General features: G+C 35.2%; 1 protein-coding gene across 9 annotated transcripts in view; it reads left to right on the top strand.

Annotated features, from left to right (window-relative positions):
* Window positions 1–7,164, top strand: part of Relch (RAB11 binding and LisH domain, coiled-coil and HEAT repeat containing) — a 112,714-nt gene extending 105,550 nt beyond the window's left edge. For all 9 annotated transcript variants that reach the window (XM_063231516.1, XM_063231514.1, XM_063231513.1 and 6 more), the window contains 2 exons: window positions 535–605; window positions 5,464–7,164. In XM_063231516.1, coding sequence (XP_063087586.1) covers window positions 535–605; window positions 5,464–5,584 — 192 coding nt within the window. In that variant the 3' untranslated portion in view covers window positions 5,585–7,164. The remainder of the gene's footprint in view (window positions 1–534; window positions 606–5,463) is intronic.
* The last annotated feature ends 11,323 nt before the right edge of the window (window positions 7,165–18,487 follow it).

Raw genomic sequence — 18,487 nt, 5'->3', positions numbered from 1 at the left:
GATCCTCACCTTGGTCTCCCTGCAAGGATAATGTTAAGTGTTACAGTCTTAGGTACTGATCCTATCACCAATTATTACAACCTGAAGAAAGCAAAGGAACATAGACTAGAATGGCTTGTGTTGGAAAATACATATGTGACCACAGTATATGTGTATGTTAAATAAATTTTTCTTTTAACATTAGATGGTGGGAAAAGCTAATGGAGAATGTGGATCAGATTTAGAAATAAGCCTAATGAAAATCAAAATAAATTATTAAGTTGTATGATTGAGATTTGGAGTTTGCTGAACATTGAACTCAGAGCTTCATGCATGCTAAGCACACATTCTACAACTGAACTACATCCCAAAGCCTCAAAATGAGAAAGAAGCTGTTTCTGTAGCAGCCTACCAACGTTACTTAAATCTGACAACAAACTATCAAAACTTTGTTTTTAATTAATAGATTAGTTTATAGGAGTGTTAAAAATTAAAACTTTAGATTAAGCTATAGTATTTTATAAACTGTATTTCACTAAACTAATTTTTCATCAGGTTATTTTAAGTTCCATGATAAAAGAATGTGAGCAAAAAGTGGAAAACAAGACTGTCCAGGAGCCTCAAGGGTAAGACATTAAATATTTTTTAAGGTTTTATATTAACCTTAATTTTTCTAGATATGCTAGTGGTAGGTATAATGTTTCCTTTTGTGTAACTTTGTAGTCATTTATTTTGAAGGCATGACTTATTTAGGGAAGGGAAAGGGATTGGAAAAAGAATTAAGGCATGGTTATTTATATGTACCAATTCTCCACACAGAATGTAATCATTATGTATTGCAGACATTCTTTTTTAAGCAAGATTTTTTTTGGTCTATGACTTGTGTAACATTTTGGCCATTCTTTTAAGATCATATTACATGGTGTATTAACTATTACTCTATTTTGCTATGAAATTTTATTTTTTCATAGGAGTGCTTCTTATATTTTCTTTATTAATATCTACTTGTATTACATTAAAATAAAAAAAATTTAGGAAAAATGACTTACTCAGGTTAGCTATTCTCAAATGCTGCTGCACAAGCTTTCTCATCAGAAGTGTGTAAAGAGTTTAAAATTCATGTCTCTACCCTTCCTCTCAACTTTCTGATTCAATCCAGAGTCTTCATTTAAAAAGCCTCCAAAGAGATTCTGATATGTAGTTGGATTGGAGACTCAAGGTCAAAACAGTAGAAATTTGTGACATAGTTGTAAGACATAATGATTTGCTACATAAAGGGTTGTAAATTGGGGAACATTCTAGCCAAAGTCATGGTTCTGACCAAACTGATTCTAATCAAAAGATTCAGGGAGATTACGGACATAGATGTGAAAGAGTAATGTTGGTCATTCAGGAAAGGAAATAATTTACAAATGGGTTGTAGTCTGTACTTCTTATTGTAATAACTTTGAACAATTAGTTTAAATGAACTCATATAAAAAGCTCAGAAGTATTTTCTTCAAACCTGACTACCAGGAATGTATTTTATACAATCAGTCTAGGTATATACACACAACATAACACACATAGTCTCTTTTTGGTTTATGATAAATCTTTATCATAAGACTTTCTTTAGCCTCCTAGAATAAGAGCTCTTCTCCCTACATACTTTTACCTACCATATTAGCCATGAAAAGCTAAAACAACAGAAACTCAGAGAAATAATAAAAGGCTTTTGATCTAAACACAAAACCCCTAAAATCAACACAAAACCAAATATTTCTACTCATTTGTCACACATTAAATATCAAGATTACCTAGAATCTTCGAAAAAGAAGAATTTTGAAAATTGAGGAAACCCCATAGAATTTTCCCTCAATTTTTTTCTCTATGTTTTTTACTTCTGGATGAAATTTGATCATTTGACCTGTAGAGTTTTTCACAGTCCTAATTTTGCTAGCTGCATTTCCCTTTTGTTATTTAATATGAACTCTATTTCCTGTTAATTGGGTAGTTGGATCTTGATCTAGAGACTTAATCAAATACATTGTTTCTTTCAGCAAAATTGCTTCATTCTTAAGAGGAAGTGTATTTTCATCCTAAAGCTGATGTCTGCTTCTCTACTTTTGGGTGTATCTTAACAAGCTGTTAATAATGAATTTATTAATTCATTAGAGATTATAAAATATATTACCCTAATTCTGTGATCTGTATGTAATTGATGACCTAGAATACATCAATAAAGAAAAATTTACTCCCTAACTACTTGTTATTCAGTAATATAGTTTATATAATAAAGGCAAGACATTCAACTCTTTTTTTTAATTTGCCAATTTTCAGAATAATAAATTGATTCACCCTCTCATAAGTGAACAACCATTAGATAGTTTTATTTTAAAAACTTAAAGTAGGCTAGGGATTTAGCTCAGCAGCCTAAGCACCTGCATGAGTTTGATTCCTGGTACCAAAAAAAAAAAAAAACTTAAACTTATTTTATACAATTCAATATGGTGCATTTATAATGCCTATTAATGCCCAAATTATCCCTTCAAGAGTGTCTTCATTTTGGGTACTCTGCTCAGGTTTAAAAATAAATGAGTAAAAATAAGTAAGATGTTTTGCCTTCTAATAACTTAGAGTAAAACTACACAAGTTGTGAAAATGGCATTGCGCCACCTGTTATAGGTAGAGTAATGGAAGTTATATGGGTGTATAAATACTAGACTGTTCGCACTACCAAGGATAGCCAGCAGAGACTTAATGGAGGACCAAAGGACCCTTGGTTATATCATTCTTCTACCCTAGGTCTTTACCACGTAGGAGTCCATCTTATTTTGTCTAGCTAATTCCTTCATCCTCAGGCCAACGCTTAGAAGTCACCTGTTCAAGGAAGTCTTCCTTAAGCCACCCAGAAGTCTGTCATAAATCAAAAATACAAAAAGACAGCCTTGAACAGTAAAGGGAAACTACTTCTAAGAAAGAAAAGCCAGAGTGAAGGCAGATAAGGAAGAATATTTCTGTCTTTGAAATGCCTGCTAATTACTGTAACCTGTTAGTGCATCATTAAATTGATTCAGTTGAAGTCAGACACACCTGTAATCCCAGCACTACGTACGGGAGACTGAGGAAGTAGATCACAGGATTAATCCTGGTTTAGACAATTTAGCAACCTAGCAAGACTTTGTCTCAAAATAAAAAAGGGGATGTTCATGGCATACCCTTGTACTCCCACCACTCTGGGAGACCAAGACAGGAGGATCACAAGTTCAGGCTCATGTTGGGCAACTTAGCAAGACCCTGTCACAAAATAAAAGTTTTTTCTAAGGAGGCTGGAGATGTAGCTCAATGTGAAGGCCCTGGATTTAATTCCTAGTACCACATGCATTGGATCGGTATTCCTTGAACACTAAAGCAAACTATTTTATGTTGTATGTAGTAAATAAACACAAGATTTTCAACCTGGAATGTGCTATATAGAGGTTACTACTTGCGTGATTTAGTTAATATTTTGGAATCATCCATAATCGAAACTTTTGAGAGAAAGTTTTATGATTGGAGAATCAAAAGCCAAATGCTAAACCTTGTATGACTTTGTGAGAAGAGGGAGAAAAAACAAAGAGAGGAGTAGTAGTTCTTCAAAGGTATAAAGAGAAAAACCATAGTAATGTACTGGAAGAAGAGACGAGCAGAGAGTTGTGGCTGGGTTTTCGACAGTACTTTAGTGTGAAAGCCAACATATACCCAGATACCTTTGGTGGTGGTGTCTACTTCATGCTGTAGTTCCAGCAGAGTCCCTCCAGCTTGCCTCCCATTGCCCTTGACAAATTCAAACACAGTATCTTATAATCCTTGGAATATTTTGTGATAGAAATCGCAAGCTGTGTTTTACAGATGCGGAAACTGAATTGGAAAGGGCAAATGCTCCTCAACCAAAGTCACAAGACAATAATCTGGGGTTCTGAGTCTACTGTAGTACTCTTTCTGTACTGGAATGTAATAAATTAGCATCTTCAGGATTCATCTAGATTGTGCTTACTCCCTACACAGCAGTTTGGCTGGCAAGCAAGCAGAGAAGGAAAAAAAAGAAGGTAGGAAGGAAAGAAGAAAGGAATTTAAAAAACTGATTTAGGATGTGTTTCTTCCAAAAAGAAATATGATTATTATTAGCACAGTACAGACTCACTGTGATTTACTTTACTCATTTGGGAAGATGGTAATATTTGTGCAGTTCGATCAAAAAATTTGGTGAATGTTTAAATTATTATAGGGGCTGGAGGTTTAGCTCAGCGGCATAAGCACCTGCCTTGCAAGCAGGCAGTCGTGAGTTCGATCCCCAGTAGCGAGAAAAAGGAAAAAGGGAAAAAAAAAAAAAGTGATAAAAATTATTATAGTGAAACACACATTGCCATTTATTCCCCTCCAAATACTTCCTCTCAGTTGAGATATAAAGTTATCCCATCATTTCGCCACTTTCTGAAGCAGATCTAAAGGTCCACATTCATGAGTGCTTTTATGAAATGTGATATAAAAAAAAAATACTCTGCTGCTGCCAGGTGTCATACAAGGAAAAGGCAGGCTCAAGAAAACATCAGATTGTGTCTTTATAAACCTTATTTTACCAGATCTGGCACTGCTTAGCTTCTGGCTTTTCCCCAAAGTCAAAATGACCATGAAAGCTCATTTTGTTTTCAACCTGTTCAGAACATCAGAGCAGCCTTAACTGTGCCACTAAAGACACTCATGAAAGAAGAGCTTCAGGACTGCGTTAGAAATTGGCAAGGATGATGGGATAAGTGTGTTTGAACTGAGGGGTATGTTTCGAAGGGAGCTAATGGCAATAAGTTTTCTACTGTAGCAATTTCTTTTTTCATTTAAACATCGATTATATTTTTATCACACCTCATATTTTTAAGGATTGCTGTAAAAACTAAGTGATATCATTAAAAGAACAACTACTAACCCTAGTGGTATGCTATTATGTGTCTAGCAGTGTACTAAGCATTTTACGCTTGTATAATTTTAGTAGCTCTTGAGGAAAGACTCCTTTTGTTGTTCTTTGAGACAGCATTTTTACTCTGCAGTTCAAGTGGCCCTTATATACACTATGCAGCCCAGGTTGGCCTTGAGGAGGTGATCCTTCTACCTCAAGCTCCCAAGTGCTGGGATTATAGGCATGTGCCACTACATGTGGCCTTTGGTTTTTCTTGAAAGGCTCCATTTCATAGATAAAAAATTTTTTTGATGGTCACTCAGCTAATAAACAGGGCTGAGACTTAGTCCAATCCCAGATTAGGTTCTAACCACTACTGCTTTCTTTAATATAAATGATGAACATAGTACTCCTTCAATATAAACAATGAATAGTGAATGCTCCTAACCTATTACAATACATAAAAACTCCCTTTTATAGCACCCATTGAGAATGTATTGATATGTTACTAAACATAAAAAATAGATATTATTTTTTATTATTTCACATGAATTTTATTTTTTTTTTTTTCCTAGCTCCATGTCAATTGCTGCAAGCTTAGTGAGTGAAGATACAAAGACCAAGTTTTTGAACAAAATGGGCCAGTTGACAACATCAGGCGCCATGTTGGCCAACGTGTTTCAGAGAAAGAAGTAGAAGTGGAAGGAAGCTCGTGGGAAACACTAAGCTGGACCTCAGCGGACTGGTTCCTTGTACTTGAAGTACTTTCCTTTTTTATTTCCTCAGTTTTATGTTCTTCTGTCATAATTTTATCCTAACCTCCAAAGATATTTGCACTGCTTTTGATTATTGCTGTGTATCTGTTGATTTTGGAAATACAACTGTGGTAATAGAAAATTAATTTGGTGGCCTGTACCAAGTCCCTCTTCTATGTTATCTTTGGGAATAATTTTTTTATATATAAATATATATATAGTGAAGAAGGTTTTGTTTATTTACTTTTTGTTTTATTTTTGAATGGGATAAATAACAAATATCTGTATTATATTCTAAGCTATTACAATGGTACTTAAAATAATGTAAATTTGAAGTCATTGTTATAAAGTAATAAAAGTGGAGATTACTTAAGTATTTAAATTATGAAAGATAATGCAAACTTTTTATTGTTTCTTAACTGACTAGAAAGAGCCACCAGCATTACTCTGTGCCTTTTGGACTTCAGTTTGTGTATTCTGTAGGAATTACGTGCATTCCATTCACACGGTATTTCTTTAGGCTGCTGTGATGAATTTGAATTATAAATCCTACAGCAAATAGGTGATGAAACTTTTAGCATTTCAAAACTCATTAATATTCTTTAAGTGCTATTTAGGAAACCTCCCCAAGACTTAAATGCATATAATGGACTTACCTGAGGAAAGATAGCACTTAACTGTGGGGAACAGTAACCAAGGTGAATTTTACAAGGTGTATAGTAGATCTAAATGCTCAAAAATAAATATAACTGAAAAGAGATAATAATTGTGAATTTTCTCCCAAGTTGAAATACAGAAGATAGTATGGTTTGAATCTAAAATGTATCATTTGTCTATGTAAAACATTTCATACAAGATGTTTTCTGATTGTTTTAATTTTACAAGTTAGCTTTTTATTCTGTGTTATAGAGAAGAACTGAAAAGTTAAGGACATTTAGGGGCTGCTTTTTTTCCCCTCTAAACAAAAAATAACTTGGGCTGTGTTATTATTGGTTAGCTATCATTTTGTCCCTTAAAGTCAGTGACTGTTGTGTTTGGTACATTTTACATAGTCTTTAATTTATTGAAATTTGATGGTCATGTACACAGTAATACAACTTAAAGTAGAAAAGACAGGTGGACATAGCAAAGGGGTAATGGTTTAAGGAGTTAATGTGAGGCCTTTTTGAAAAATGAATATTTTGATAAAGAATTCTTGTTGGAGCACAGTTGATGCACATACATAGGTGATTCTCATATTTGTTGTATAGACTGGTTTAATACATTTGGAACACAATTGAATTTACACGCACTTCCTGAGAAAGCTAGCTTACCATACATTCAGGCTTATAAAATAATTTGCTATAGGCAAGCCATTTAAAAAATTTATTCGGAAGTTATTTCTTTTACCTACAGTGATATAATGGTTGACTAACTAGTCTTTCTGAAAACTGTTGGATTCTAGGCATTCCTGAGAAACTGAAAGTGGCTACCTTTCATGTCAAAAATGTCGATCTATTATAAATAAAATGTTTTTGCATATTTGTTATTGTTTTGTTTTTGGATGTATGTTTTCCTTCCCTTTTGAAACCCTATATGCAATCAAAAATAAGAAGGCATATATTCATTAAAATGTACTCATAGTTTACAAAATAATCTACATAAATTACCTGTTTTAATTCATAATTTCTAATTTACTAAAAAGGAATTATATGAACCATTTCAGATATGGTTCAGAGAAAAATGTCTAAATGTAGCTTAACTTTGAACTATAGTAGAGTACATGTACAATGGAATCGACTTACAAATGCAATTCATTTGCGAGGGCTGGTTGTAACTTAAATTGGTTGTAAGTCAACAGTATTTTTCCATAAGAAATAATAGAAATACCCATGATGCATTCCAAAACTTGCAAAGCATCCCTTAAAGGGCTGTATAATATGCATAATTTATCAGAACACCAATAGTTTTCCTAGTATATTCAAGAATGAATTACTGTACTCACCATTCAAGTTGACATCTGACTTGCAGGAAGGGAGAATGAGATAGAAGAGACTTGTTTAGGAGAATCCCCTTCTGTAAGAACGTCAAGACAGATCTCGGTGTCCTTAGACATCAGTCCAGAATTTCTCAATCCCACACAGGAAAGGATGTTGTAATGTTCCTTCCAGAACTTTTTAAGGGTTAAATCTGTATCGGAGATCATCTGGAAGCACTTCAGGAACAATTCCTTGGTACAGAGCTTCTTAAAGTTTGCTAATGCCTGCTGGTCCATAGGCTGTGTAGAGGACTTGTATTAGGTGGAAGGAATTTGCCTGAGAGCCGTGGGAATTCTTCCAAATTTCATGGATGAAAAGGAACATTGTCCATGTTTGAGTGGTAAAACTTTGTCCTACTCTAGATATTTCTTATCAGTAGGAGAGAAAGCCTCCCTGATCCACTGAAGAAAAAATACTCTTGTTACTTAGGCTTTTGCATTAGATCTCTACATGACCCCTAGCCTATTGACTATGTTTTCTGAACACGATGGGGATGATAAACCAAGAGAGTCTTTATCTTGAGGTCACAACTCACACTGGCACGTAGCAATAAGATTAGCCTGTCCTTCATACACTTCTGGGCTGGAATTTTCTTTTCTTCCTGGATAATGTACTCTTGGCATTTTCTTCCAGAAAAGACCAGTTTCATCATAGTTGCAAACTTGATGAGCGCAAAAACCATTTCTGCATGTCATTGTTTTAAAGTGATGTATGTAATTTTCAGCAGCCCTTTTATCGGCACTGGATGCTTCACCTGCCTAGTTACACTATGAACCCCAGTTCTTGCTTACTGGCACAAAATATTTCATCATTATCACTCCTTGATGAATTATCCTTTATGAGATCTGTATTATAACCCTAGGTTTTTCACAAATTATAGACTTAGGCTATAACCTGTCATCTGCCTTTCTACTTCATTTAACGCTATTGTTCATGACTTACTAATTTGAGTAACACCTTTGGTAACACTAGCTCCCTTACACAAATCTTTGTGAGATTGTTGAGATGGTGGATTTTGACATGCTGTACTTACTAATGAGGTTAGTCACACAAATGCCACACTCATATTTCTCCACAATTGCTGCAACCTGAATGGGCATGGCTCTTAAGGTTGTTGGGGTGAAGGACTGCAAGAGGAAGAGAAAATAAGAAACAAAGCTGGGCTCAGGTGGAGCCCTTACTCTCCTAATGGGAAGAAAAGAACTGCCCCTTCACTGTAGGGGCATGTATTTATACATGATAGCAACTTAATGTCACGTGGTACCCTTTTGCCTAGCAACACATTGCTTAGATTGTCTAAGGGCTTGGTGTTTTTCTGGCCTAAAGCAGCACTTCTCACGGCTTGCCCCAGGTGCTCCATGTTCTTGGAATGGCCATGCCTCCGCCCTGCACATGTGATCAGTTTCCAGGTTCAATGGCTCCTAACACTCAGTTTCCTCCTTTTCACTTGTGGTTGCTTTCTTTACTTCCATTTCTTCTTTGGCTTCTTTGGGGGCCATTTTGATAGCAATAATTGTAGCAACTATACAAAGCACTGACAGGAATCACATCCACAAACATGCACATCTGGGCTCAGACTGACACTTACATATGCTTTCCTGGCATCCCCAGTCTTTGTTTACAGCCAACTGCACAAGCAGTGGGCACCAGAGTCATAACTTAAGACTGACTGTGAAATTTTGAAACCCAAGTTGTTTGTCTGCGAAGCTGATCATAAGTCGGTCCACTGTATGTTTGTTACCAGATGAACAAATACATACTACCTCAGTATCCATATTGGTTTCAGAATCCACTGATAAGTTGGGCATGGTGGTACACACCTGTTATCCCAGAACTCAGGCTGAGGCAGAAAGATCACTGAGAGTTAAAAGGCCAACCTGGGCTACACAGTCCAAGACAAGCTTGAACTACATAGCAACATCCTGTCTCAAAAAAATTTTTAAAAGAAAAAAAATCCACTGATAGCAAAATCCATAAATGTTCTAGTCCTTTGTATAAAATGGTGTATCATTTGCATATAGCCTAAATACATCCTCATATTTTAAGTCATCGCTATTTATAATCTAAAACAATGTGAGTGCTATTAAGATGACAGTCACACATTGGTTGGGGAATACTAACCAAGAAACAAAGTCTGTAAATCTTTGGTACAGAATGCTGGTTTTTTTTCCTGGACTGTTTTCATCAATGATTGGTTGAATCCATGGTATGAAATGAATAAGTACAGAAAGCTAGTATAGTGTAGTTCTATAATTTTTATTAATTAGTGAATTCATATGTTTAAATGTTAATGATTTTTAGAAGCAACAAGCAAGCCATATATCTCAACTGTGTTTCCCTTATGCTTTAAAATGTTGTAGCATCATTAAGATTTTTGAGCTTTTTTGTTGTTTTTAGTAAAATATGGGCTCTTTCCAGACAATAGATACTAATTATTGATTCTGAGCATGTTTTTCCAAAATAGGGAATAAAATACCCATTCTCGTTGTTAAATAAGAATAAACTTGTGGTATAAGTTTGTTCAATTTAATGAAAAACTAAATTTACAAAATAATGGAAAATTATTTGAAATGCCCGTTTCCATAGCAATCCAGAGATTAAATTTTTTTTAAAAATCCAGACGTCGTCTAGTTACCAATTTAGCTGAATTCATTTAAGTACACTGCTTGAATGATAATAATACATATCACGATAAGTAGGAGTTCTGGACTTTCATTTGTTTCCATCAGTCATTGGGGCGGGGGGGCGTCTTTTTTTGAGACACAGTCTCATTATGCAGTTCAGGCTGGCCCTGAGCTCACTTTGTAGCCCAGCCTGGTCTCAAACTTGCAGCGATCCTCTTCCCTCAGACTGCAGCATGCTGGGATTATAGGCGTGCACCAGCTTCATCAGTCATCTTTTGAAATAGTATTTTGCTAAACGTCAAATCGACTTTTAACCTGAATGAAACTATAAGTTGAGTCAAACCATACTATATTATTGCTTAGCACTGAAGTATGTCAACTACTTTACACTATAATTTTAATGAGGATCTCAAGTCAAGATGCTCTCAAAATTCTTTTTTTAACACAAGAAAAATAGTTCAGATGGTCTCTGATAACATTTTGGGATATGAAACCAGTATTACTGTCTTTATGTGAGTTTTTCAGGACAATTCATTTTGGGAAATTACTTGAACTTTAAAGACCTAACTTTACCTAAATACCATCTTTAAGTGTATCTGATAAATTCTCCATATTGGCAAAATAATCGCATTTTACACTACCTAAGGATCTTCTGCATGCATTTTGTTTAACAAATCACTCTAATTATAATCTGAGGATACTCATGATTCATACTTGGTCTTCACAACCAACTATAGGATACTATTGATTAGCTTCTTTAGGGTTTATTTCATCTGCATATTTAAGAAAAGTCTTTTTTTTTTTTTTTTTGGTACTGGGGATTGAACTCACGACCTCACGTTTGCCAAGCAGGCCACTTATGCCACTGAGCTAAACCCCCAGCCCTGTTTAAGAAAAATCTTAAATGAAACTTTTTATTCTCTTTGAGATCAGACCAACCATAAAGTGCCTAACAGTTCATGTAAACTTAGCATATTATAAAAAATATAATTTATTGTTATATAGTTTCTTCAGCTCAGTGTTTGCAAAATATAGATTATTTTATTTTTTCCCAAGACATAAATCAGGAAATTTTTGCCCAAACTAGTTACCCAAAGTGCTATATTATTATTTTAATTCCTTATGTTCCATTAAAGACATTCCTGAATAATGTAAATCTATTATTTTCTCATTTCATCAGAGGCTTTATTTTCATGTTTTTTAATATTTGCATTTTTTTGGTTTTGTTTTGTTTTTTGTTTTGTTGAGATAGGGTCTCACTGTGTAGTGTAGGCAGCTTTAAACTTGTTATGTAGTCCAGCCTGGCCTTTAACTCATGGCTTTCCTCTAGTCTCGCCTGCTGAATGCTAGTATTTATAGGTATGTACCACCACACCTGGCATATTCATTCTGATTATTGACAGTTCATTGTTAGTTTTCTCTCTGTCATTAAATAATGGAGTTTATAGTAAATACTTCCATAATACAAATCACTTTCTAATGTAATTTTTATATGAATTTTATAAATATGGTCACTTTTTAGACAAATTCTTACCCCCAAAGAGCATGGGAACAATATTTTCTGTATTCCTCACCGGACTTTTGTGAAAATTGTACAATAGTAATTAGCTCCCTTACTCTGAATAGACTTGTGTGAGAATACATAATAGAATATATTGGTTGGGAATAGTATAGAATTGTGCATCTTCTCTTTCTCATCCTATTTATATCCAAAGTAGAAAGTGTAGGCTGAATAAAAGCTATGGAGCTATGCCATATATGTATGGATAAAAAGCCAAACACAGTTTGTGTTTATGTTTGACTGGAAGGCAACCCTTAGAAATAAACTTCACCAAGCTTTCCAATGATTTGTAAGTGTGGAGATGTCACCTTCTTCCACAGACTGGAGTGATCTTTGTGCCCGTGTTGTGCTATGCATGGGGCAACAGGGAAAAAGACTGGCACAGAACTGACCTCAGAGCTTTCCAGACAAGAAAAATAGTTGAGAAAGAATTGCTGAGCAGGATTTGCTTCACTTAGGGTGATTACTGTTTACTTTGGCTCCTTTGGGATGACACTTTACCTGGAACTAGGAAGGACAGGCTTTAACCAGATGAAAACAGGAAGAGGAAAAAGAGCAGCATAGTCATAGGCCATAAGGTGAGAAACAGTGCTTTGTTCTGTCCAAGAAACTTGGCAGGGACCCGGGGAACCAGCATGCCACAGGGAGGCAGCATCAGAAGGGACAGAGTTAGGTCCCTCACAGCCTGGACACTGGGACTGGAAGTCAGAAAGGGGTCTCTGAGTAATCATCACCCCAGTTTCTGGCAGGAATAGCAATAATAAGTGATGACAGTGGTGAGGAAATAAAAAACAAGCAGGGGGAGTTAAACTAATTTTGTTTCAGATTTATTAAATTCAAGATCCCTGACAGTTGCCTGTGTGTGGCAGCTTTTTGTCACTGACAAAATTCCTGAGAAAAGCAACTTAGAGGAGGAAGGATTTACTTTGGCTCACAGTTTCAGAGGTTCCCATCAATTGCCAGCTCTCTGGCACCATGCCAGAGAGTTTAGTCCTTCAGCAAGGCAGAAATATGGCAGAGGAGTGCTTAGAGAAAAAGCTGTACCTCATGGCTGCCAGGAAGCAGAGAGAAAAAGGGACTGGAGACAAGGTAGTCCCCAAAGTCACAACCCCCATGATCCAGTCCTTGTAGGCCCCACTTCCTAAGTTTCTGTTACTTCGCAGTAATGCCATCAAATCATGGTCTTACCAATGGATTAATCCACTGGTGATGTATGAGCCTTCGATTCAATCACCTTTCAAACACTGCAACTCTAAACACAAAACTTTTGGCACATGTTTTTTTACCTCAGCCATAATGCTGGAAATGTCATGCAAGAAGTTAGCTAGTCATGTGTGTATCACAGGAGACGTCAGAATTGAAAACATAAGAGTTATTGAAATTTGAATAAAGCCATGGGACTAGATGGCCTGGGATGACAGCAACAATGAAGAAAACCAGTTTCTGCTCTAGGACACTAATATTTGGAAATTTCAGCAGAATAAAGAAAATCTAAAGGAATCAAGGATCATAAGCAGAAGGAAAGCAGGAAAATGTTACATCATGCAAGTAAAGAGAAAAATGTTCCCAGGAGAAACGGATTAGCTGTGCCAGTGGCTAGTATCAGTCAGGATGAAGATGGATCTGAAATGGAAGGTAATGCCCTCAATAGTTTCAGGGGACTCGTGGAAATAGAAGCCGAGTTGGAACGTAAAGAGAAACATTATTGAGGGGTGATGGATCTTTCAAAAACTTTTGCCAAGAGAAGCAGAAGAGTTGAGTTCAGAGTAGGGTTTACTTACTTTTGTTTCATAATAACAGACTAAATTGTCTTTATAGACTGATGAGAATAAGCCAACAGAGTGAGAGAAGGCTTAGAGGTAGCAGCAACAACGGACAATGATTATGGAAATGAAACCCTTGAGAAGACAAGAGGTGGTGAGATTCAGAGCACTAATGGAAGGATTGTCACCGTGTAACAGTGCAGAGCAGATAGACTTGAAATAATTAGAAGGCTGAAGTGGGAAGATTAGGTGGTTTCCATTTTATTCCTTCTATCTTCTTGGTGAAATATAAATCAAAGACATCAGCTTAGCATATAGGACGGATCAGACGCTTGATGAAGTTAAAATGGTCATCTTCAAGATTGGCAGTAAACTATGGAGGGAAACAGGATAGCAAGCCAATTTTGAGATCCACTCAAAAATAATTATAAATTTAGAAAGGACAGTTCACACAATTATTTTTTGCTTTTTTTTCCACCAAGTATCAGCTGTTCCTGGAGCAAATATAGAGAGAAAAACATAACCAAGGCTGTTTGCTTCCATGTGCAGAAGAAGAAGAGAAAGGACAAGGGCTTTAAAGTGTTTTCAAAGGCATAACTACTTTGATGGACTACAGAATCTAAAGGAAAATGAGATAGGGTAAACGTTGAAGGAAATCTAAGGAGTGGATCTCGTAAAAACAATTTGCAATGTGAATATTCAAGTAAGTTAAGTGATCATTTATTTCCTTTGAAAGAAATGAGATGCAATATACTTAGTTTGAGAAACAAAAGAGAACACTGTAAATAAAGGTAAGACATCTGAAGTCAGACCATGGATTTCTATAGGTCCAAATGGTGGGGATGTCATGTTAAGGAACTTTCAGGTTGGCTCAAGGGCAGGAGCTGAGGCTTAAATTAGAAAGGAAACAGAAAAGACTGAGCTTCTGATGAGTGAGATATGCAGGTTTGTGATAATGGGATTAGACCTGATAGCCTGAGAATCTGAGTAATTTCCTAAAATAGAAATGTGGGGGCCAGGGATTTAGCTCAGTGGCATAAGTGCGTGCCTTGTAAGCGAGTGAGTTTGACCCCGGTACAAAAAAAAAAAAAAAGAAATGTGAGGTCTGATGAACATTCCCTACAAGAGATCTGAAGTTCCTATTTTGTTTCTGTTTTTCTTTTCTTTTTAAAAAATAAATGACAAGATCTTCTCTTTAATCTCTGTGTCCTAAAATATCATAGTATTGTATTATAGGGTCTTTTTTTATTCAATCTGAAATTTGTCTTTATTCCCTGAAGCTATGTGCCCAACTAATAAGGTCTTTAATAAGAAAGTGAATATTGTACATACATCGGGGAGAAAGCAGTCTGTTCAAACAATATCTCTTTTTTTCATATTTTCTCCTTCTTTCAGTTGCTTTTTTTTTTTTTTTTCTGAAAGAATTCCTGAACTTTTACCTTCCAGTTCTTATATTGTAGAGTTTTTTCCCCTTGGCATTTATGTTTATTCTAAAATTTCTCTTGTATTTTCTAATCTTTTTTTCTTGGTATTATGCTCTATTTCAAGGATGCTAAAACCTGCTTTAATTTCCTTGAGAATACTAATTAGGATTTTTAATTCTCTAGTTTATTACATTATTTCCATCAGTGTTACTTTTTTCATTTATTATCTTCTATCTCATATTGGAAGTATCCTCAAACATTTAGTCACCTTTGGTTATTCATCCATATTTTAAGAGTAAAATAATAACCTAATTGGAATCTTTATGTATTTTTTGTTGTTGTTGTTGTTGAAAAAAATACTTCACAGGCCTCAGTTTTTTTCAGGTCTAACAAGAAGAGGCATGAATGCCTTAGTTCTAAACTACTTCTTCACAGATACTTCTACAGCAACTAGCCTTAGAGGACATAGTATATTTCTCGAGAGCAAAAAAAAATTTTTTCTATCCCATATAATAATGTCATCATGCAATGTAAAGGTCAGATAGATAGGCTTAATGTCTATTTAAAATTCTCGCTGGAGATTTAGCTCAGTGGCATAAGCGCCTACCTGGCAAGCTCAAGGTCGTGAGTTTAATCCCTGGTATCTAAAATAAAATAAAATTCAGCTTCTCTAAATTCAGATGTCTTCCCTAAAATATTCAGGCATCATGTGTCCCAATTTGCACCACCCTCTGAGGACAGGAGCTTAAGGAGCTGAGGAAAATGTTACTAGACTTGTTACTACAATTGCAGTGTGTAAAAACTATTTTTTCCTCTGACCAGCAACCTTATTTTTTCTATTAGCATCCATGAAGTGGAGTCCTACTTCTTAGTTTGCAAGTAGAGTAAAATCTTAGAACTTCATAGACCTTCCTTGATATTGAACAGGGCTTATGAGGCTCAAGAGATATTTTTCCCATGAGTCTCCATGAAATGTAGTTGTAATTTCCTCAATAATACCCCTATAAGTACCACATGAGCTTTAAGTTGTTATTTCTTACTGTGACCCTCATTATAAATCCAGAATGCCACAGCTGAATTTAGAAAATAAAATCCATAAGGAACAAGGCAATGCAGTCCAACTACACCACTCTTATCACTTCATTCAAGGCCAGAATTTAGATATATCTCCAGATATTCATAGTCAAGTAAGGTGGGGAAATGATTTGGCTCTTTCCTCATTTGTTGCATTGGCTGTCTTCTGCAACCATGCCCAGTTGCCCTTCTGCCATGTGCCATCCTGACTTGGAGCCAGTAAGTTATGGACTGAAACCTCTACTACATAAACCTTTACTCTCCTAACTTTGGGTGTTGGGTATTTTGTCTCAGCAACAACGGACAAGTAACTAAGACACTATGTATGATCCTTTCTTTTCTAAGATTCAAATTAGCATATTAAAGAATCTGAAAGCTCAGTGAAGAAATGGGTTTAATTTTGTCTAAGACGGCCTTTCTGAAACATATTTTATCAAAAAATAAATATTAAATAAATGCCTCTTTCATTAATAGCTCAACTAAGAAGTTTCCTGTGAATAATCCCTGGGAGACTGATCAGATAGACTTCAAAATCTTTAAACAATTTCTCATGAGCATTATTTCCTATACTTAAAAAGAATTGAATGATAGAATTTGAGAATATATTTCTTCATCAAAAAAATCACAAATACAGTTGTTTTGTATGTGTTAAAATGGAAATATATTTCTGTTTTCTAATGAGTAGACATTTTCTTACAAACCTTTAGAAGCCTAGTCCACAATTTTCAGCCTATTTTAGTCTATAAGGAATTCAACCACTACACAGAGATCATGGTTGTTAGGTTGAAGTTATCTGGCTTAGGTTGAAGTTGATTGGCTTTGAGACCACTCAGGGATTAGAGGAACACTCTAGCTGTGTCTGAGGCGTCATGGAGGTATAGCTTCGAGGACTATGGCTGGTCCCAGACCCTTCTCCGGCACTGTCCACCTGCTCTGCTTCCCAGCTGCTACGAACTAAACAGCTTTGTTTCAGCAATTTCCACAGTAATGTCTCTGCCTTGCAGTCAGTCATATAGACTGAAATCATGAACCAAGTAAACATCTCCTCTTAATTTGTGAGTGTTAGGTATTGTATCTTAGCGATGAGAAAGTGAGTTAATTTAGAGATGTACTTAGACTGTATTATGTTGGATGCTTGACATACTCATAAGCTATGTCTAATTCTTTTATTTTAAAGAGAAAAAATAAAAACAATAAAACAGTTTTAAAACAGGTTAGTAGGTAGTAATAATAATTAAGACATTGCATGTTATTGTCTTTGTAGGCATGATATCTTGTTCAAACAATACTAGCACAAACCTTTCTCTTCAATGAACTAAGAAAAACTAGCTATCTTAACTATCTGGTGTATATTTTTTCTTTTTCCCTTTTTTCTTCCTCCTTTCCATCACAGTTTATCTTTTCTTTTGAACAGTTTCTTCCCAATTCACAAAGTTTCTCTAATTCTTATACCAACCCATCCCCATTTTATGATGAAGAAACTAATATTAAGTAGTATGGCTTAAGATGTAAGAAATTCTTTCCCGAAGAGAAATAGGATAGAATCCTAATCCAAAACCAATACTTTCAACTGTGCTTCCCAATCTTTGCATGAAAAAGAAGAGGCAAAACAATAAGCTAGAGGTAGATTTGCAACCAGAAACAAGTAAGCAATTAATCCACCATAAAAGCAAATGAGCACGTCAGCCTCAAAATTGTATGCATGCTACGGAAGAGCTGAGGAAGGTGGGATCTGTTTCTGTAAATGATAAATATTTTGAGCTTCTTGATTGAATGAGCACTTCACAGAATAGGATATTCAAATAGCTAATAAATTATTAGTCATCAGGAAAGAAAAAGATATCATTAGATGTAATGGTACATCATTAAAATGACACATTATTTAAAATGATAAGTCATCAAAATGAAATGACACTAAAATAACCTATTAGAAGAGCCCAAACTTAAAAGGTTGATAATATCAAGTGTTGATAAGGATGTAGCACAGATAAAACTCTTTATACACTTCTAGAAGCAGCAAATTTGTGCAGCCACTTTGGAAAACTGACAGTAACTACTAAAATTGAATATAAGCTGACCTATGATTTAGCATTTTCGTTTCTATAGAAATGCATACAAAAAGGCATCCATGGATATTCATTAGGCAAGATTCTAAAGAGCCCCAAATTGACATTAACCTTAATAACTTTCAAAATGATGAAACAAATGTGGTACAATAAATACCGTGAGTGAATCTCACAAAATTAATATTGGACAAAAGCCAAACACAAAATAATATATACCACAGTATAGACTTTGTTTATATAAAATTCAAAAGTACATAAAACTGATAACTAGCATATTTAAGTAATCTAGAAGGATAAGCAGCAACTACTAAAGT

Source organism: Cavia porcellus, unplaced genomic scaffold (genome assembly GCF_034190915.1).
Source record: "Cavia porcellus strain 051 isolate PalLab524CR breed Dunkin Hartley unplaced genomic scaffold, mCavPor4.1 scaffold_20, whole genome shotgun sequence".
Lineage (NCBI taxonomy): Eukaryota > Metazoa > Chordata > Mammalia > Rodentia > Caviidae > Cavia > Cavia porcellus.
Note: the sequence above shows the minus strand (reverse complement) of the source record. Positions and strands in the feature narration are given on the sequence as shown.